This window comes from Diabrotica undecimpunctata, chromosome 1 (genome assembly GCF_040954645.1).
Source record: "Diabrotica undecimpunctata isolate CICGRU chromosome 1, icDiaUnde3, whole genome shotgun sequence".
Classification (NCBI taxonomy): Eukaryota; Metazoa; Arthropoda; class Insecta; order Coleoptera; family Chrysomelidae; genus Diabrotica; species Diabrotica undecimpunctata.
In genome coordinates this window covers 59955075-59978681 of record NC_092803.1, presented here as the reverse complement: position 1 = coordinate 59978681, position 23607 = coordinate 59955075, and the positions used below count along the sequence as shown (strand labels likewise).

Sequence of the window (23607 nt, the reverse complement as noted above, 5' to 3'; positions counted from 1 at the left end):
TCTATGCTTTCCGCTGCCTATTTATATAAGTTATGTAAGCTGTCCATCTATTCTGTCTTCCATTTTGTTGTTTCGGTAGATGAGAAAATGTTAAATAGTGAAATCTGCATCTTCTTCTTAGGGTATCGTTTTCTTTCGAAGATTGGCGATCATCATGATTATTTAACTCTGTTCACTGCTGCTGTAAAAAGCTGCTCAGACGAGCAATTAAACCACTCCCTGAGATTTCGCAGCCATGACATTCGTCTCCTTCCAACGCTACGCTTTCATAAATTCTTTTTCTGCATGATATTCTGCAAAAGTAGGTATTGTATGCATCTCATCACGTGAACAAGATATTGTAATTTCCTTTTTTTTGTTATTCAGATCTGTTTCTTTTCTCATTATCCATTTAGTCAGAGTTGCTCTTACAATTTTAGATATTTTACATTTTACATTCTCTCGAGAACGTTCCAAGATCATTAAAATATCTAACCGTCTAAGTTTTGTTGACTGTTTAACTCCTAACAAATTAGCTATAAACGTTGGCTATAATCTTCATAACCCGGAGCTAACACTTACGCTATTTTATGTTTATTCAACTTGCGATAAAGATTCATATGTTTAACTGTAGATATATTAGACAGCACATTTTGAAATTTACGCAATTGGATATCCTAATAAATAAAAACACTAAACTGACAAATTTCTTTGAACAATTTTTTACGACTAAACGCAAATAAAATAAAAAAAAATTAACTTAATACCGCGCAACATGCAAAAGTTAATTTTTGTGAAACTGTTTTCTACTGGCAGGTTTTTTATTGAATATTTTATGAATAGGAATAAACTACAATAAACCAAAAAATCTGTTAATAAAAATGATGTGTTTATAATCTGATGTTATTATGTTTATGTCTCATTAGTGTTGGTATATTTGTAACGTTCCGTCACGTTAATAAATTAATAAAACGTTGTTATAAGAATCTTCAATTATAACGCATACTCTCAATTTTTATAATGACTAGACTTCGGCAAATATGCATATTGCATATTTTGCATATTGTGCATAGTTTATGCAAATATTTCATATTTTGGCATATTTGTATAAAAGTTTGCATAAAGTGCAAAAAAGTTTTTATACTGTATTTGAAAATTTTTAAACATACCAATTTATTTCAATTCTTGTATAAAATTTTGTAGTCATTTTAATCAAGTAATGATCTAAGTACGTAATCTCTACAGGTACAAAACATTTACAATTTCAAAGAAGATCAATTTAAGTAGCCCTCAACATTCTTAGAAAGTCTCGGTCACTGAGGCATTCAATTATTGGATAATCGCTAAGGGTTCGCTTATTTGCATTTTATGATCTAATCCCCAAATCTATCTACAATTTTTTGTATCTTAACAGCAGGTAAACGGCTAATAGTTTTGTTCCTAATTTAGGGATTTTCCAAAATCTCCCAGTTTATTGAATTAGGTACTTAAACATTTCTAATTTGATGCTCAGATTTGTAAATCATTTTTGTTTTGATATTCAAAGCGTAAACACTCGTTGTGCGTAACAAAAAGAAGATTGTGATTTTATAATGCCTAAAACAACCAGTGCTTCAATTTGGATTAAACCTTATAAAGAGCTGTCTATGGATATGGGAAGAATCTACTGTTCAGTCTGTGGCAAAATTGTAAGTATCTAATATTTTCTATTAAATATCTAATATTTCATACATACAGGGTGTTTCCAAATGACACTTACAACGTTTGACTGTAGATACTTCTCGAAAAATTGAACAAAACGATATAGTTAATGAGGGGTCAAACTTATTTACTTTTCGAGATACGGGGTGTTAAAATTAAAAAAAAAATTAAATTCTTTTAGTTAATAACAACAATAACTTTAAAACCAATAAACGTATTTACTTGAAATTTAGTACTCGTAGGTTGTTTTTAAATGAAAAATAGCTTCCTTTAGGGAGAAAAAATTGTCTATGGTACAATACAATGGTGTGTATTTAGAAAAATTTTTCACCTTTACTTTTTTTCATGAAGTCAGCTATTCTAAAACACAATTATTTTTATTGTAATTGAATTAACAAAAAAAAAACTTTTGTTGAATTTTAAAATAAGTTATATGATGTACTAATGGTTAGTAACAAAAACTAATTTGTGGATTAATACTGCATTTAAAGTGTTTTTTTTTCCAAACCAGTTATTTGATTAACCAAAAACACCTTGTATATTTTTATATTTTAAAGGTTGGGTTAAAATAAAGGTTTTTATTTTTATTTATAGATAGCATGTGAGAAGAAATTTCAGATAGACCAACATGTGAGAACTGCTTCACACATTGCAAAAAAAGGAAAAATAGGAGGAAAACATCAAACTTCAATGGCTAAATGTTTCCAATCTACTTCAAAAAAATTAGATGAGCAAGAAACTTTTAATGAAGACTTGTGTCGCGCATTAGTGTCTGCAAACATACCGCTTTCAAAATTAGCAAATGTAAATTTTAGTTCGTTTCTAAAAAAATATTGCAAACTTAATGTTCCAAATGATCGGTCTCTAAGAAGAAATAATGTGAACGGGCTATACTCGTCGGTGTTAATTAATATTAAGGAAGAAATTGGAGATAATTATTTTTACATATCTGTAGACGAAACCACTGATTCCTCAGGAAAGTATATTACTCATTTATTGATTGGTGTTCTTAAAGAAGATACCTTACCAAAATCTCATCTTATTTCATGCCAGCAACTTGAGAAAACAAATGCTTTAACAATTTCGCGTTTTATACAAGAAACATTAGCAACTTTTTTTCTTCCGACAACTATTCCTTCTAATAAATTACTGCTTGTTTTATCGGATGCTGCTCCTTATATGGTGAAAGCAGGACAAAATTTAAAAATATTTTTCCCAGATTTAATACATGTTACTTGTGTAGCGCATGGAGAGGAAATACGAAAAAAGTTTCCTCTTGTAAATACCATGATATCCAGTGTCAAAAAAGTATTTCTTAAATCTCCTATAAGAATTCAACTTTATAAAGAAATGCTACCTAACATTACTCTTCCACCACAACCTATTTTAACGCGATGGGGAACATGGTTAGAAGCAGCTAATTTTTATGCAGATCATTTTGTTAAAATAAAGAACATAATTGATACGTTAACAGATGAAAGTTCCCAATCTCTTTTGGATTCTAAACAAACTTTTCAGAGTAACTTGCTTCAACAAGAACTTTCATTTATAAAATCAAATTTTAGTTTTGTTCAAAAAACAATTACTCAGTTAGAATCACCAAAACTGTCATTGTTCGAAAGTACAGCATTAATAAAAGAATTTGCGTCATGTTGTCGGAACGTTAGAGGTAATATTGAAAAAGATATTTTAAAAAAAATTTAAGCTACTATGGAAAAAAATAAAGGTTACCATATTCTTTTTGAAGTAGTCAGTGTTCTAGCTGGAAATATTTCGGAAACAATTAATTTAGAACCAAATGTTTTGGTTAGTTTGAAAAATGCTCCCGTTACATCAGTTGATGTTGAACGAAGTTTTTCCATATATAAATATATGTACTCAGACAGAGGCCACAAGTTTTTGTTAGAAAATTTTGAACACCACTTGGTCATTTATTGTTACCATAATTCTAAATAAGTTTATTCATACTTAAAAATGATGTAGTTACTTAAAATAAATGTAAATCTTAATGAATAGTAGGAAATATTTAGTTATGTACACTTTTTTTTTAAATAAAATTGTTACTATTTTACGATTTTTTTATTTATTTGTATGCATATTTTGTAAAATATTTGCATATTTTCGGGTAAACACGTACATATTTATGCGCATATTTTCTACATTTTTATTTGCATATTTGCCGAAGTCTAATAATGACTAAGAGATTGATAGTTCATATTACCTACCGAGTTATCATCATCATCAACGTGTATGCGTCCACTGCTGGATATAGATCCCCTCAGCTCTTAACTTCTGTCTGTGTCTTGTGCGGCCTGCATACAGTTATTTCTAACACGCTTCAGGTTGTCTATCCATCTAGTTGGTAGTCGTTCTCTGCTCCGCAGTTCTTCTTGTCTTAGTCTCCCTCGACAATACGTTTTGTCCTTCGGTTGTCTAATAGTCTGGCGACGTATCCTGCCCAATTCCATTTCAGCAACACGATTTTTTTAATCGCATCTTTTGTTTTTGTTCTACGACGTATTTCTTTGTTTGGGATTCGGTCTGTCAGAGAGACACACAACATCTGGCGTTCTATAGCCCTCTGGGTCACGCGATACTTTTTTGGGAGTGTTTCCGCTCCATAAGTGAGTACAGGTACCACACATTGGTCAAAGATGTTTCTTTTGAGGCATATGGGCCGGTCCGATTTAAATAGATAGTTTAATTTACCAATAGTTGCCCAGACTAATCCTATGCGACGTGGCAGATCACATGTCTGGTTATCTCTGCCTAACTGAATTTTATATCCTAAGTACCAATACGATGCAGTCTGCACGATATCCCTTCCGTCAACATCAATATTTCGATTCAGCACCAGGTTAGTCATTATTTCCGTCTTGTTCATATTAACCCTCTAATGCATCAATTTTTATTCGAGCTGAAAAATTCATTAGATTTTACACTTACGAAGACAAATGTACTGAGGCAAAAATTGATATTACTGCCAGGTGTACCTCTAAAACGAAAAAACTGACATCCGCTTTGAGGCGGACTTGTGCAGTAACCATGCATTAAGGTAACAGCATTTAATTTTTTTAATTATCAAACTAAGCAAATAAAAACAAATTTAAATTATTGTTTATTATGAAAATCGTAAGAACATGTTTTTGTGATTAAATTACATAAAGATAAATTGCATTTTATACAATACGCTTGGGTTTCGGATGTTTATTTTGGAAATTTGCACTGTTTTTTACCAGTACGATCCCGAAATACACACCAGCGGCCTATTTGATCGTAACGGATGTTCTCTCTCGGAAAATATGCTCTCTATGGTGTTCTTGCAGTGGTTTTAGGTGAACAACTGGAAGGTCGGCCAACAGGACGTTTGACTGGAGCCATGCCACAGAAGCAGAGCGATTCAGCTACTTGTGTTCTGAACACAGGCAACTCATTTTTTTCTTTTTGGTGATGAATCCTGTGATATAGTAGGTAAGCGTTGATCACCGCTACATCTATAAGGTAGTAAAAAATATGATTTATCCATTTTCTGATCTTTGTATAAATGCGATACCGACCTAATAGTCCATCCATCAAATCAACACTTCCCATATGCCGATTATATTCTTTGATGATCTGTTGGCAATCGATTTCATCGTGAACCCTTTTTTTTCTGTCCCACCGTCTAATTTTTTGGGACTGTACGCTATCATTTTTGGATGCAAATGGTTTCACGCCAACATAAGTCGACAAAAGTCATATATTTTGTATCGTTGCACAATACAGAGGTAATATATATATATATATATATATATATATATATATATATATACCAAATGCGTTACCAACAAATTCTTCTGAATAGCCACGGACTTTCTTCTGTTGAAAATTTGCGTCGGTTAATAATTTGCAATTAGGTACTGTATATTCCTCTACTTCGGAGATAGGTAAGCACGCCCAAAGACGTATAGAAATTGTCAAAGTATAAAATGTAATTTACGAAATTTAGAATGTGCTTTGATAAGCGAACCATAACATTCGAGGCAGCCCCAAGATCCGGAGTGTCGTCCAAAATTATGTTGTCTCCTGCACCAGTGTAAATTTCGAATGAATACGAAAATCTAGAAGTGTCACAAAGGCTTAAAAATTTGAACCCCATTTATGTGGCTTGTTGGGCATATATTGTCAGAGGTTACTTCCAGTGATCTTTGTAAGCGCACATTTGTTCATTTACGCACAACCTAGAAGGCATAGGAACTGATAGAAACCTGTCATTGAAATGTTTCACTAGCGGACGAACTTTATGCGGAGGATCGTATCCAGGGTTACCCCTTTCCACAGCTACTGAGTTATCATTATAGTGTAGGTACCGGCGTATAGATTCAAACCGAAGCAAAGGCATAGTCTGACGAATTGGCTCAAAAGAGTATTTTTTTCAATATGATCGGACATTCGGATAGCGATAAACAGACATATATAGAAGAATGCCAAAAATTTTTCGAATATCGTTGGACTGGATGCTAAATTTTGTTTGTATATCATTTTGCCGAGTATATAAGTTTGTTTGCTCCGCTAGATGATCAACCATCATAGAATTGTGTCGTCAAGAAAATAAAGAAAACATTCGTATGGAGTGGCAAATTGCTTAATTTTATCTGGAAACTGCTTTTGGCCTCGACATAACACCTCATTTACATGAAGTTGAAGGTGTTTACTTTCCCAAACAACAGATTTAAATTCGATAGAATCATTTTCATGGCAGCAACATCACCTCTTACAACACGAACTGCTACTACTGGACCACCATCTTCTTCCGTTAATTACGGCGTTCGGGGACGTTTCTGTCTGTGAAGATCCCTGCACTGGAATTTCCTCAGACACACTTGGTGGTTGTGACACCTCTGATACATCTAGTTGATCTGTATTGGATTGCTCTTGAATTATCTGGGCAACAGTTGAAGCTACACTATCCAATTCCATTACATCAGCGCTTAAATCAGCAGCAGTCTCAGCAACAGGATCAGCTAAACTATTGTTACCATCAGAATCATAGTCACTCTCAACATCTGTTGCTTCATCGTCAGCAGCAGGTATATGATCCAACATCTCCCAGATTTCTGCATCAGTCATTTCAGACAGTCTGAAACCCCGTTGTGCCATATATGAAAAGAAAAATGTACTGTACCACATCTCACAACGCTTTAGTAATAAGCCATCAAATACTCACCTATAATTTTTTCTGCTTTACTTAGCGTTCCACAAAACAAGTACTTATTTGACTAAAAATGTGTATTCGCGCCAAATAATTTTTTCACCCAATACTATTAATTGTTCCCATATAAGTAACCGCCTCTGCTCCTCTGTGACAGATATGAAACTACGGACATCGCTATCATATAAAACAAACCATCCACGAAACAGTTTTAACTAGGTATGCAACCATACCAAAATACAGAGAGGAGTCCGCCAGGGTTGCGTGCTGTCCCCACTACGTTTCAATGTCTACAGTGAAGCGGGATTTCAAAAAGGTATATCGATCAATGGAGAAGTTTTGAAATTTGAAATGTGGTCATTAAGAAGAATGATGGGCATACCTTGGGTGGATAGAGTTCGAAACAATGACGTCCTTAAGAGAGCCGGCGTGGAAAGAGAACTCTTTAAATTAATTAAAAAACGCAAGATTGGTTACCTTGGGCACATATTGAGAGGAGTAAAACATGAAATACCACAGTTAATCCTACAAGGGAAGAAGATCGAAGGTAGGAGAGGAGCCGGCCGCAAACAATTATCCTGGTTAAGGAATATTAAAGAATGGACAGGAATACACAATACAGGCGAGCTGTGTCACGCCGCCAAAAACAGAATTCTAGTAATGAGATAGTCGCCTACGCACTTTGGTGTATGGCATGTTAAGAAGAAGAAGAAGAAGTTTTGAATAACTTACGTTTTGCAGACGATATAGTAATAATGACAGATAGCAACAACGATTTACAAAATACAATGCAACGCCTTAATGAACGCTGTCATGAGTACGGACTGAAGATAAATTTAAAGAAAACTAAATGCATGATCATGACTAAATCTGCACATGCAAATATCCAACTGACTATTAAAGATACTGCAATTGAGAGTGTTAATAACTATAAATACTTAGGAACATGGATAACATCAGATGTAGACCAAACCAAAGAAATTAGGACACGCATTGAAATAGCACGTGCATCATTCATTAAACTTAAAAAGTTTCTTTGTTATCGGGATATAAGGGTAGAAGTACGCCTGAGAATACTTCGATGTTACGTGTTCTCTACTCTTCTTTATGGCTTGGAAGCGTGGACACTAAAACAAGTTCATCTGAATAAGTTGGCCGCCTTTGTATTTTGTTGTTACAGAAGAATCCTACAAATATCATGAATTAACTATCAAAAGACGAAAACTTGAGTACTTAGGACATATGATAAAAGGGCAAAAATACGCATTATTACAACTTATTATGCAAGGCAAAGGGCAATGGTTTGAATGCAGTAGTGCAGAACTTTTCAGAGCGGCAATCAACAGAGTCCACATAGCCATGATTATTTCCAACCAGAATTTCGCCCGTTCATATTAATATGACTTTGATCAAAGTCCGTCTCAAGGCGGTTGTATGCATTAGAGGGTTAATCTTTAGTCCAACCTCCAAGAAAACGTGATATAATTTTTCAAACATTATTATTGCATTATCCATACAATCGGCTATAAGAATGATGTCATCTGCAAATATAAAATGGCTGAGCTTCTCTCCATTAATGTTGATACCATGCTCGTTCGCATGTGCCTCCTTACATGTATGTTCTAAAAGCGTCGTGAATAGTTTTGGAGGGACGGTATCTTCTTGCCGTGCCCCTCGCTATATACAAAAATTATTTGTTTCTTGTTCAGATAGTCTTACGCTAGCTGTGGCATTTTGGGACTTATATTTGATTATGTTAGTGTAGCGATGGTCTATTCGGCATTCTGTCAACATTTTATAATGTCTTATGGTATCGAATGCTTTCTCGTAGTCCACAAATATCAGTGCCAATGATTTGTTTTATTCTGCAGACTTCTCTATTAGGTTCTTTACCACTAGTGGTCGTTAGTGCTGTATCCCGATCTAAATCCACCTTGTTCTCTAGGCTGATAGAAGTCTAACTTAGGGTCCAGTATTTTTTTGATAATTTTTGTAAAAAGTTTATTTGTGTAAAAGCAAACTGATAGGATATTAGTTTTTAAGACCTGTTATGTCTCCTTTCTTGTGTAATAAAATAATGACTGCATTGTTAAATTGAGAAGAAGTTTTTCTTGGTAGACGCATTCGGTGAAAAGCTTGGCCAAAGCCTGGATAATTTTCTTTTCACCTAATTTAATCGCTTTGATCACTGTGCCATCAGGGGCTGATCTTGTCTTTCGTCGGTGCTCCCATACATTTCGCAATAAAAGGATTCGACAACCTCAAGGATTTTGGTTCTATCCGTAGTAATGTTTCCATCTTTGTTTTTTATTTTGTACATATTTTTGTTGTTTATGTTGCTCGTATTTTGTCTCAAAACTTTTAAACTTTTGTTTTCTGTTTTAAAGTTTTCTCCTACGTCTTTTCGGATTAGCCGGTGGATATATTTATTTAATTTTTTCATTGTTGTGTAGTTGGAGCCGTATTTTTCCGTCAGCTGTCTTCTTTAACTTATTAGCCGTTTGGTATTCTGGCTCAGTTTTCTTTTTCCACCTACATACATACCTACAAGATACATATTATTATGTTAATCGAAATTAATTAATCGTCCTGTTGAGTGCAGGTTTCAAATATTCATTTTTTTATAGGTACAGTGTTCATTACAAACCGGTTTTCTGCATATGTGACACAGTTTTCGTATTTTACGTTTTTCTTTGGTAAATCATCGATACACAGTGCAACTTTAAATTACAAAAATACGCGCAGAAACATTACGAGATGGCTCGTCCGTGACAACTGGTTGGATTATGTGCCGATCAAGAACTATTTCTATAGAGCTACGTATATAAAGTTTTGCAACCACTTTCGAAATGGTCATACGAATTTCTGTAGCAGGAATCCATAACTGCTTTGCAAGATTTTTTAGGAAATTTCATCATTTATCAGTCTATCTAGACTTTGGGTTGAACCCGATACATATTATTACACAAAACAGCAACATCAACCATATTAAACCGATCACGGCTTATAACCGCACGAAAAAGACTTAAGAAATATGTTTTCCAGATTTCAGTTATATGTTTTTTATTATATTTTCAATAGGGTGGTTACTTTTGCCCCACCTAGTACTAGATAGTACAATTTGTAACTTCGACCAATTGGAAATCATACTAACGATCAACATAAGTTAAGTTTTGAACAAATTTTTACGATTTAACTACCAATAACACCCAAAACTTTTAATAAACGAATATATTTAATAATGGTAGATGAGATTATAAGTTATTTCAATAGTATATTATATGAATTAAAACTGTATGTTATCAGTAATAGTAGAAGTACAATGGGATGCTTTAATTTTGTACTAAATTATATATCAATTAATTCTAGGCATCATCTATTATTAACATTTTCATGAGTTCAGCTGTACCGAAACAAAGAAATTTAAACACTAAAACCACTCATACCGTTGCAAATTAACGATACAAATAGACCAAACAAAACAACGTAGATATAAATAAAGCTAGACGTCTATTTTTAGCATCAATGTATTAGTTTGACAGAAACTAATTTCGAAATTACGACAAGCTCACGGTCTGCATTTACGACAACAAATTAAAAAACTTTTTAAGCAATGTAAAGAGTGTATGGATATCATTATGAACTTTTTATTAAAATATACTCAATGAAATACAGATGAAAATAGAGTTACGGAAATAAATTATATTCGTAGTCTGTTTTACAAATGTGTGTACATATGGTTTTATATAAATTACTTTTTGTACTATCAACTAATAGTGTTTTTTGCTTGTCATTCACCTCGGATATAAAAGGAAACTTTCGCTAAAGATCGTCACTATACAGCTTTTGTAAACACTAATTTGAACAAACAAATAAAACAGTTTTTAGAATAACTTGTAACATTATAAACGTCATATGTTTGCTTTTTTTTCTTTAAATAAGTATTATATTCCAATTTTCAATAAACTTTGTGTTCTGTTTTACTATTTTTCTTCTAAAAAGTAGACGATACAGTAATAATGACGGATAACAACAACGATTTACAAAACATAATGCAACGCCTTAATGAACGCTGTCATGAGTACGGACTGAAGATAAATTGAAAGAAAACTAAATGCATGATCATGACTAAATCTGCACATGCAAATATCCAACTGACTATTAAAGATACTGCAATTGAGAGTGTTAATAACTATAAATACTTAGGAACATGGATAACATCAGATGTAGACCAAACCAAAGAAATTAGGACACGCATTGAAATAGCACGTGCATCATTCATTAAACTTAAAAAGTTTCTTTGTTGTCGGGATATAAAGGTAGACGTACGCCTGAGAATGCTTCGATGTTACGTGTTCTCTACTCTTCTTTATGGCTTGGAAGCGTGGACACTAAAACAAGTCCATCTGAATAAGTTTACTGCCTTTGAATTTTGTTGTTACAAAAGAATCTTACGAATATCATGGATTCAAAGAATATCAAACGTGGAAGTAACTAAAAGGATAGGAAATGAGGCGGAAATAATATTAACTATCAAAAGACGAAAACTTGAGTACTTAGGACATGTGATGAAAGGGCAAAAATACGCATTATTACAACTTATTATGCAAGGCAAAATCTGAGGAAAGCGAAATTTGAGAAAACGAAGAATATCCTAGCTTAAGAACTTAAGGGAATGGTTTGAATGCAATAGTGCAGAACTTTATAGAGCGGCAATCAACAGAGTCTGCATAGCCATGATGATTTCCAACCAGAATTTCGCCCGTTCATATTAATATGACTTTGATCAAAGTCCGTCTCAAGGCGGTTGTATGCATTAGAGGGTTAATCTTTAGTCCAACCTCCAAGAAAGCGTGATATAATTTTTCAAACATTATTATTGCATTATCCATACAATCGGCTATAAGAATGATGTCATCTGCAAATATAAAATGGCTGAGCTTCTCTCCATTAATGTTGAAATACAGATGAAAATAGAGTTACGGAAATAAATTATATTCGTAGTCTGTTTTACAAATGTGTGTACATATGGTTTTATATAAATTACTTTTTGTACTATCAACTAATAGTGTTTTTTGGTTGTCATTCACCTCGGAAATAAAAGGAAACTTTTGCTAAAGATCGTCACTATACAGCTTTTGTAAACACTAACTTGAACAAACAAATAAAACAGTTTTTAGAATAACTTGTAACGTTACAAACGTCACACGTTTGCTTTTTTTCTTTAAATAAGTATTATATTCCAATTTTCGATAAACTGTGTGTTGTGTTTTACTATTTTTCTTCTAAAAATAGTTAGCGCGTAACTCTTTCACCAACTAAATATTCTGTTTAACTTGTATTCTTCAATCCCAATTTTCTTTTATTTTAGTTTTGTTACCATTTACTCTTTGGATGTTCTTTATATTCAGACCCTGTAGCTATTCCATAGACATATATAAAATGTCTATGATCTACTTTGAGTCGATACAAACCTTTTTTGTCTGTTGGCAATTGTGACTTTCGTTATGGAATGTTAGTGTCACTTATAATAGAAAGGCAATGTTTGTTGTATACCTCTTGTCTATTTAAAGTGGTATTTTAGTTCATAAACCCATTTCTATTCTTTAATCTCATCTTGAAGTAAGTTGATTTATTTATATTTAATATTTACCCAATAATAAGTGTCTTTTAGATAATTCATTATAATATTCTTTTGAAATAACATATTCTCCAAACTTCGTTTCTTTTTAACCATATGAATTTTATATGTACACAGAATTATTTATTAAATTTAACTTATTTATTTTAATAATTAATATTTTTATTTAATTATCGTTGTCATCGACTACGTTTTTTTAAAAATTTGTTTTTTCCATAATTTCATGGCATGGAAATTTTTAAAATTATTGTTGTTACTAACACAAGGTTTCTTGTTTTAGTGGTTTGGCGTTATTTGAAAATTTTTTGATCCCCTTTTGGGGAGGAACTTGGCAGTCGGTAACATGGCTGCTGGTATGGAGAACTGAACACCGACTTGAAACTACTTCAGCTTACATCCATCTACATTCAACTACAACTGCACTTAACACTACAATGAATTGTATGAAGCCAACGAGTAATTGTTTCAACTGAATGAAGCCAACAAGTAATTCAATTACATGAAGCCAACCATACATTTTGCCATAAGTATTATTTTTACATTTAGTATAGCTTTTAGGTAAGATTTGCTTCTTTTTTTATTAATATTAAAATTCATATTTAATGTATAATAAATATGATTAGCTAATATCATCTTTTATTAGTCCCTGTCATTTCTCTTTGTTTTGGTTTGCATCTAAGATAGAACGTACATACACCTGAGAGACTGAGCTAGACGAAGCCAAAATAATTGGGTCCCAACGTTACTTGCAGTTATATTGTTAAAGACTAAAGTTTCTTAACGGTCATTTTGGTGCAAAAATGTAAATAAATAAGAAAACATATTAAAGTATAGCACGAGGAAAGGCATCGCATAGCTTACAGCTGCACCAAATATAGCGTATAGCTGCACCAAATGCACTTGCCTCCGGTGTAGCTGGTGTATATGTATATATGTGTAGATCCTTACGTATACGTTTCTGACAATATGTTGCAATATTTTAAGTAAACTTAATTGCCTATTTATTGTTTTTTGGTAAAATTTCAAAATTGTAGCTGAATTTTTGATTTTCTGTTAATAAATTATTGACATAACATATGTATTTAAACATAAAATAACTCGGTATTTAGGTATATTCAGTAATTATTTTTTTAAAACTTCTTGTCTGCTATACTTTTGAGCATGTAATACAAGTTACCGTCCTCTTCTTCTTCTCAGATTTTTTTACCACGCCCTCTTCTCTTATTATATCCAACAAAAAATTATGTCATCATCATTATCTGTAACCAATGACAGCCCATCGAGGGCCACACGCATAACTCCTCAAAATGTCCAGCGTTTTATATCTAAAATCGTTACTTCCTAGTTTATCTTCTTTGAGAAGATCATTTCAGTGTCATATATATTTTGCTTCCTTTACTATATTGACCATATTTTTCTTTCCTTTACTTGTTTTTCCATTCTTGTATTCCTGATTCTTTTAAATCCTGGTTAATAACATCAATCCATTTTTTCCTGGGCCTACCTCTCGGTCTCTTCTGGTTTATTTCTTTTTTAAGTACTGTTTTTATATTTATCCTATCATCCATCCTTTCTACGTCTCCCAACCAACTCAGTCGTTTACTTCATATTTCTTTTGTCAGTCTATTAAATATTCGATTTATTTCGTGGTTTATTTTTATAGGCCATTCTTCTGCATAGGTAAATGTATTTTACTTAAAATTTTTCTTTCTCATCTAAGAAGTTGTTTCTCTTATTCACTAGTCAAAATACATGTTTCTGATGCATACGACGGGTCTTATAACTGTGTTGTGTATATTTTTATTTTTGAGTTAATAGATACTGATTTTGAATTTATATTATTCTGTAGGCTGTAGAAGCATTTATTTCTCAGTAAAATTCTTGCTACTATTGATCCTAAATATTTGCAACGGTCTACAAAGATATATAAGTGTCTTTCATTTGCACTTTTTCTAGAGTGGTTTTCATGCACTTTGTCTATGAGACATTAACTTCTAGACCCATAGTATGTGCTGCTTCTTTAAAATGTGTATAAATCTTTTCTAGATATTTTAATGTCCAACTAATTATGTCTACATTATCAACGTAAGCTACTACTTGTTTAATTTTTGTAAACTTTGTACCTTCTCTATCTTATGGGTGTCCCATAATTAATTGGACATTAGCTAATAGGTGATAGCTGACATCAAAATAAAGCACTTGAGCTCAAATTGCTAAGGCAAAATGTTGCTAGTTTTCGTTCTACAGGGTGATTAATTAATGTTTTTATATATTATTTTTAGGGATGTATTGAAAACTATTTAACCGATTTAGGTGAAATTTGGTATCTTGCTATTATTTAGTATGTTTAATATAAAAATGATATTAGTTTTACCATTGACACTAGGTGACGCCACCTACTATAACATTTGTTTATTAATGTGGCCATAATTTTTTTGTCCGCCCTGTATAAACATTCTAGGCAATAAAACATAAAATAATATTCAACTCTACACAAAATAGGTATTCTTGTTTCAAATCAAAAAAGATCAGACGCCTTTGGGCTTGCAGATGGCTCTTACGATGAAATCGTGGACAGGGTGTATCAAATTTAGTGTTGATAATATACCAAAATAAAAATAATTAATAAAGAAACTAAACCAAAATTATTACTAAGAAGACTATAAAACACTAAACTAAGAATAAAATAAACTAAATAAATAATAAAAGAAAAATACGACTCAGTAGCACACATCAGATAATAGGTTCAATATCAATGCAACAAACAATAAATAAATAAATAAATAAATAAAGAATGTCTCTCGGTAAGGGAATGTTGCTAAATTGACATAAGAATAAGGCGCGATAATTAAATATGTTGGTGTTACCCGTATTATTACCGAAAATCATATGATTTTATCATGCGGAATAGGTACCGTCCTATTCTCCTGTGATAAGCTATGACGAGCCGCATGACAGTGCTTATGAGAAAATCATATGACAAATCACACAGTATAAATATGTAAATTTCACTTATGACCAAATCATATAACAAATCACATGATAAATCATGTAGTGTAAAGTCGACTTAACTCTTGACGGTTATTTATTTTTTTTATAAACAAGTGACTTTAGTTAGCCCCACAAGTGAAAGTCTAGGGGATTTAGTTTGGGACTGCGTGCTGGCCATACTACCTCTACCAATCCACCTGTGAGGATAAATTTCATCTAGATAATTTTTAACTTCTAGGCTATATTGTGGTGATGCACCATCATGCTTGTACCAAGAGTTATGTCGTGAATTTAGGGGTATGTCTATTAAAAGAGTTATCTTCTCTCAAAAAATTAAAATTTAGATTTGTTACTCCGTCAAGCCTAGTTGTTAATTCGAATGGTCCTACAATACAATTCCCAAATATGCCACACCAAATATTTATGGAAAACTGATGTTAAAAATGATATTCTTAAAATGCATGAGGAGTTTCTGTCGCATAGGTATGGCTATTGCGTGAGTGAAACACACCTCCTCTAGTAAATGTGACTTCATCGGAGTCTTGCTGGAAAATCCTGTGGTAAAAGATTCTGTACTGGAGTAAAACGATACGGATCCAGATTTTCTGTCCGTATTATTTTTGACACCATAGATTTGCTTATACCAGTGGCCGCAGAAACAAGCCTTGTACTGGTGTCTGGATCTTCTGCAACACGCACAACAATTTCATCCTCCATATCCGCATCAATTACTCTTGGTCTTCCAGCATTCATGTTTTTGGGATGAAATGACCCTGTTTCGCCTAATCTGTCAAACAATGATGTAATAGTTTAATGGTTTGGTAGCCTTCTATTGGGATAAAGTTCGAAATAGCGTTGAGCTGCTTTAAGGGAACAAACATTTTCCTGAGCATACAACCAGATCATATCGCGCATTTCTACATTAGAAAATTCACTATGACGTGGCATTTTACCTTTATCTTAACTGGTTTATAAAAAACTTAATAGCACTTTGACAAATAATCACTCGCCCTGCACTTTGACAACTAATAATAAATAAATTCGTAGTTACGCCTTGACGTTGCCATTAAGTTCAAAGCATACTTATTTTGCAAAAAAATAAATAGAGACATGCATCATTAACAAAATACGTTTATTTCGAAAACGGTGTGTCTTTTTTTATTTGAAACAAGAATACCTTTTTTGTGTAGAATTAAATGATATTTTATGTCTTTTCCTAGAATGTTTATACAGGTTGGACAAAAAAATTATGACTACATTAATGAACCAATGTTTTAGTAGGTGACGCCACCTAGTGTCAATGGTAAAACTAATATCATTTTCATATTAAGCATACTAAATAATAGCAAGATACCAAATTTCACTTAGGTCTGTTAAATAGTTTTCAATATATCCCTAAAATTTTTTTTTTATTTAATAAAACTCCAACAGGAATCTTATGATTATTGCTATCTGATCATTCACTCTGATCAATAAGCAAGATAGTTCTATATACAAATATTACAAATAACTTATCTACGGTTACATTCAGCAATATTCCTTAGGCTCTAATACATTACAGTACTGCTAGCTAACATGTACACTTTATCCCTAAAAATAATATAAAAAAATATTAATGAATTCTCCTGTAAAACGAAAACTATAAACATTTTGCATAAGCAATTTGAGCTCAAACAATTTATTTTGATGTCAGCTATCATCATCATCATCATCATATTCTTGGTGCTACAGCCCTTAGAGGGCCTCGACCTTCTCAAGCTTTCTACGCCATTCTATTCTGTCCCTCGCTTGCATTTTCCAGTTGCCGACTCCGATCTTCTCGGCATCTTGTGTTACCTCGTCCATCCACCTTAGCTTTGGTCTACCCCGTCTTCTCATTCCCACGGGTTGCGCTGTTAGAATCTTTTTTATCAGATGCCAGCTATCATCCATTAGCTAATGTCCAATTAATTATGGGACACCCTGTATAGGAGTTTTCCTAATAACTTGTTCCAACGCAAAGTTAAGTGTTGTGGATAGCGCATCTCTTGTGACTCTGTGAGTTCTCACATCTGAAGTGTCTGATGTCAAAAAATTATGAGCTTTCATTAGAATCCAGTAAATTTCATATGAGGAAATGTTGTTTTGCTTGCGTATACTCTTTTGTATAGATTTTTACGATCTATTTATTACAAACAGTATACCAATAAACCTTAAACAATTCTAATATTTATTTTTATCTTGTATATTTTTAAAGCAGTTAACTACAACTATAGAGCTACAAATTTATCTACTGCAAAGACAACTTATTGGCAACTGAGATTATTCAAAAGGGAAATAACCCTTAATTAACTAATAAATTTACAGCCTGGATAAAATATACCACAGCAAAAAAAAATTTTAAAGTTATCATTATCAGCATCAATAGCTATTCCATCCATCGTCAAATTATCGTAAGCCTTCCTTAGGTGGATCAGTTCATTCTTTTTTTTGCATCTATTTGTGATCAGTCACTGGCTTGATGTCATCAGTCGATCTGATTTGACGTCTGCCCTTACTTATCTTCTTTGCTCTTGGTCGCTATTTAATAATTCGCATCGTCCGACGGCTGTGTGCCATTCTTCCTATGTATCCTGCCCAGTTCCATTTTAACATGGCAATATTTTAAATGACATCTCTTACTTTTGTTCGCTTCTTATTTCTTCATTGGATATGCGATCGTTATGCTTAATGTTTAACATTCTCCGTTGCATAGCTCTCTAATAGCTTACCTACTTAATATTCCCCAAAGAAATTGTTCGAGAGAACGAAAAAATATTTTACAAATGTTAAATTCGTAATTTAAATTCTTAGTACTAACCAATAGTGTTCGTTTTCACTTCTTCTATGCCCTTAACCACTTTTTCATTTCACACTCAATTTTATCCTTATCATTTTCCCTTTTTTTAACCAGTATACAGTTTACTAACTTTTTGTAAATAACTACGTGTTTATTGTTTTTATTTATAATATTATTAGGTGTTTTATACTTAATAACTTTACATGGACCTGGAAACAAAGGGTTTAGTTTTGAAGTCGACTCGTTCTTCACTAACACCTTATCTTCTGGTTTATATATTATTGTGACTTTTCTGTATTTTGGCTCTAAAGGATAATCGTCAAAGTTGTATAGTGGCTCCATCTCGTTCTGTAAATTTGTAGGCAGTCTACAGGATTTTTCCAAATACTAGTTCGAATGGTGTGTAACCTGTTGTTGAATGTACCGAGATGTTGTATAAAAAGAAATAATATTATACCCACATACTCCAAATTGTCAGGAATTTTGACAGTTGTATCCTAAGATACGCATTTAAATATTTATGAGTACTTTCTAAAGCTCCAATTGTCTTCTGGTGATTCGCTGTGGAGTGTAGTGGCTCTATTTGCAGTAATGCGCATGTTCCCTGATAATTCTTGCATTCTTCTATTTAAATCAGCCTTTAAGTTAAGCTTTGTTAATTCAATTGTTTCTAAGTATATATATACGACTCGACCTTTTCTATATTATTATTAATTGTCCAATGTTATATCCCTATTTATATCTAAAGAGTCGTTGGTTAGATATTTAATCCCTGATCTTCCAGAGCTAAAGGAAATAGCTTGGGTGAGATAGAATCCCTTTGTCCAACCTTTCTCTGTGGTTTTATCTTTCACTGTCAGATTATATACCTAATGATTTTTGTATATCGGTCATCGAAGTTTAGTTAAATAAAAATAATAATAAAATGTTATTTAAGTGTTGTGTTTTTTTATTTTATATTTTATAATTTAGGTTATAATACTGCGTTTTTATCACGCAACAGCTTATTCCATAAATGCTACATTTATTCATACATTTTCTACTAAAGCGAAGATAAAATGAATTATACTTCTGTCGTGGGATTCATATTAAATAAAAGATTAAACAACCCAACAGCCCAACTATCGGAGAGCATAGTCTTCAAAGATCAGATCTCCGCTATCACTGAAACGGAAGCTTATTGAATTTGCTGCCCATTGTTGTTGTTTCTTTCACCTACTCTAGAATTTTTGTACCCTGTAGAAGGTTGTACAGGTTTTTTGCTTGGTGGGTCCTAAATATATTAGGATCTCCTCTTGGTTGCCCGTATAGTTTTTGTCTTTTACTGTCCAAATCGCAGAAAACATGTTTTGCAGTTTCTGGTTCCTTATTGCAGAGTCTGCAGTTAAGGTCTTTATTGCTAATGTTTATTTTATTCAGGAATTCTGTTAATGATGCACGCTTGGTCAAAATTCTTGTTACTGTTCTCAGCTTGTTCCTATATGGGGTAGTTTCTCTGTTCTTATTGTACATGGTCAACCAATGAAGATATTTCCATGTGCTTGTTTCGAAATTCTTTTGCTGAATATCTCTCATGTCTTTATTGTATCCAGTCCTCTACGACTCTACGTACTGCAGCTTTTGGTACCTCCGTCTGTTTATGATCCACAGCTGGTCCGTTTAATTTTTCGATCCTTTTTTACCAAGTTGATCTTCTTTGTGTTGCCTTTAATATCCTGGTGCCCTGGTACCCAGACAAGCTTAACCTTGTTTCTTGGTCTCAGTTTATTAAGTTCTTTGATGCAGTCCTACACCAGTCTTCTCACTTACTGACACGCTAGTGACTTCAGTGTCGTTTGAGGGTCAAACAATATATAGAACTGCTCTTTTTCAAATGCTCTCTTATTATTTCCCTGTGTACATTGCGAAGGATAATCTTTCGCTAAATTTTTGGTTTATAGGAGTATATTCCTGCTCCTACAGCGTTTAACTATTAGCTTGTATAAACACAATTTAAAGTTCGTATATCAAAATCTAAGAAAGTCATAGTACAAAAAGCAAAAAATACATTAATGATATTTAATAACAACTACGTAAACATTTTAAACAAAAGACTACCAAGCATGAATAAAAATCTAAGCTTCGAAAAATACTGGATCATGCAGAGAATCAATTCACACAGTGGCTAAATAAGGCTGTAAGAAATGAGGACTGAATTATTGGAGAGCCTAGAGGTTAAGATCAGCACAAATATTTCAGCACAGAAGATTTAATAAAGGCAAACTCTTTACCAAAATCACAGCTGCCACCTCTAAAATGCTTAAACAAAACATGCTTTTCAAATCTTGTACTCTCTGTAATCTATTTTATAAAGATAGGCGTAATTAGTATCTATAAACCATATAATTTCCGACATTTCTCTCTAAAAGTTAGTGCTTTGGCCATAAAATGATCTGTTTGAATTTATTTGAATCTCTGGATCTCATCAGATAGTAGAAAGGCTTAATGTACTTAAAAAATGTTTTATTATTTATTCCATGAAAGTATAAATATCACTTGCAGAAATGCTAGTTATACAATTATAGATCTTAAGCGAAGGCTATGTGGGTGAAACTAGACAAAAAATGTATTACTATGTAAATGGGAATAAGCCACAATTATAGGTTAAAGTAAGTTTATTGACGTTTCAGTTTCCACTTCAAAACAATATTAAAAAAAATGAATAATATACACACATATAATTACAAACACATTAAAAAATTTTTAATTTTAATTTTTAATTACATTTTTAATTTTCGTTTCAAGGCACTGATGTTCATTGCCTTGACGATATCTCAAATAAAGAGGGAGCACTTTATTCCTTTTACCACAATGCTTTGTTGTCCCGCATATATATATATATATACTCGTATATATTTATATATATATATATATATATATATATATATATAAATATATATATATATATATATATATATATATATATATATATATATATATATAAATACAGGATATTCGTGACTGTCGATATAAACAAAACCACCAGTTAGTACCATACCAAACCATATGTACAAAACTGGTGGTTTTGTACATATATATATATATATATATATATATATATATATATATATATATATATATAACTATTATTATTCAATATAATTTTATTGGATGGATATAGTTATATATATATATATATATATATATATATATATATATATATATATATATATATATATATATATATATATATATATATAACTATATATAACTATATTTATTCAATATTATTATATTGGACAGATATAATTCTTTGGTTGGATAGAGTCTTGGTAGTCCAATAATTTTTTTATAGCTATATTTTGAAGCAAATAAAGAGCATGAAGATTTTTATGTGTGGCTATTCTTTAAGTTAGAGTTAAATAGGTGACATGGCTATGTATTAAACTGTAATATGTTTTTCCCATATTTAATTTCTACATAAATTACTGCTCTTCCAATAACCCCTCTTGCATGTGAGATTTTTTTGCATAAATGTTATATGTGATACTTTCCAGTAAGTTTATGGCCAATGAACATTCCAAATATTTAATAAATTTTTTTGTGAAGGCCTTGATCTAAGTGTTGGCGTTAATTGTTGTCAATGTTCTTGTTTTGTTATTACCATATAACTTGATTTATCTGCATTAAGGGTAAGTTTATAATCATCTAACCATCCCTTCACCATCTGGAAGTCAAATTTAACATAATTTTTTGCCTCGTTGGAGTTTTTGATAAAGTATACAATGCAAGTATCATCGGTATTCATTTGTACCTCGTAATTGCAATGTTAAAATTAAATTAGCATAAATAATAAACAGCGTTGGTAAAAGTATCGACCCTTGAGGAACTCCATACTCAATATTGGACAATTGATTATTCGCCCTGTTAACAAAGTTTAGTTGTGTTCTTTCTAATAGCCAATCATGAAACCACTTTGTGACTATGTCCCTTATGCCTAAAGTTTTCAATACAGATAATAACAGCATGTCATCAACAGTATAAAAGGCTTTCTTTAAGGCCACCAATACACATTTAAAATTATACAATACAATGTTTTACTACAAAGTGTATGCGATTGTAATATTGCTATCTAAAGACGTAATACGCTGCGCTCTAATAAATCTACAATTATAAAAACTGTTTTTTAAGGCCTAAGCAATAATGACTTTTTGCCTGTGCCTGGCCCCTTAAAGCAGCCTTAATAAATTCTTTACTGATTGTTCACGACGATTTTATTACCTGAATAACTCATTATGTTTTAATTAATTACATTCGATTTCCAGGTGTCTCAAAGCGAATTGCTTATAAAAATCTCTTTCCTAGCACCTTTTTCATCCTTTGTATATCTTTGTTTTAATTTTTCTTTGAATTTGTAAAAATTGTAAGGTGCAATTCATTAAACATATATTCGTTAGATGAATATAATTTATATATTTAATTTTTAGAACTCAACTTTAATAATGAAAAAGATTTCTTTCGATTTATATAACAATGATTTTTTCAATCATTTTCCTATCCCTAGTGTAAACTTAAAATAAAATTTTTATAGTTTACCCTGTTTTAAGAATTCGAAAATATTATTATTATAAGCAAACTTTAAACGGGAAATAGTTGTAAAAACATAAATGTAAATATAGTCCAATATACCCGGTTTTTTTTTACGGTTTGCCACACTCAAGCACAAAAATAAACAGCTCTCTCACCTCCCAGGTTTACTTTTATTCAAGAAAATCATATACTATCCTCTGCACCATTCTCTCTAGAGTCCTTTAGTTTTCAGCACCACAACTTTTGCGAAAAAAAAAAACAACCGAAAAAGACGGCGTGTCTTCCTCGTCGCTTTCCATTTTTAACTGGATATCTCACAAATACCTCGTCTGACACTCAAAAATAGATAATTCGATTGTGCAATTGGAATACTTGGCAAATGATATCGTCTAAGTGACCACTGAGCGGTTGTAATAGTGCGAGAGATTTTCGAATTTATAAAAAAACTAAGTTTAATGTACGGCAGGCATCTTTAACCATCCTGTTATAATGTAACTCTCTAGAACCAGACTAATTTTTAAATCTTTCAAAACTTCAAGTTGCCAATATTTTAACATGTAAATATTTCCAAAACAGGGCTTTATTTTTTTAGAGAGTTAGTGTAAATAAATTATAGTTATTAAATTAATTACTCTTTTAAAATTTAATAACTAAACAGAAGATAAATTACACGAATTGCTGGCATAGAGAAAGCCAGCCCGTGTATCCTGTCGGAGC

The 23607-nt window shown here is 32.1% G+C and overlaps 1 protein-coding gene across 1 annotated transcript in view; it reads right to left on the bottom strand.

Annotated features, from left to right (window-relative positions):
- The window catches only part of Sh (Potassium voltage-gated channel protein Shaker), a 566859-nt gene extending 543687 nt beyond the window's left edge, over window positions 1–23172 (bottom strand). Inside the window, exon 1 of the mRNA XM_072543327.1 lies at window positions 23046–23172. Coding sequence (XP_072399428.1) covers window positions 23046–23077 — 32 coding nt within the window. The 5' untranslated portion in view covers window positions 23078–23172. The remainder of the gene's footprint in view (window positions 1–23045) is intronic.
- Between the last annotated feature and the right edge of the window lie 435 nt (window positions 23173–23607).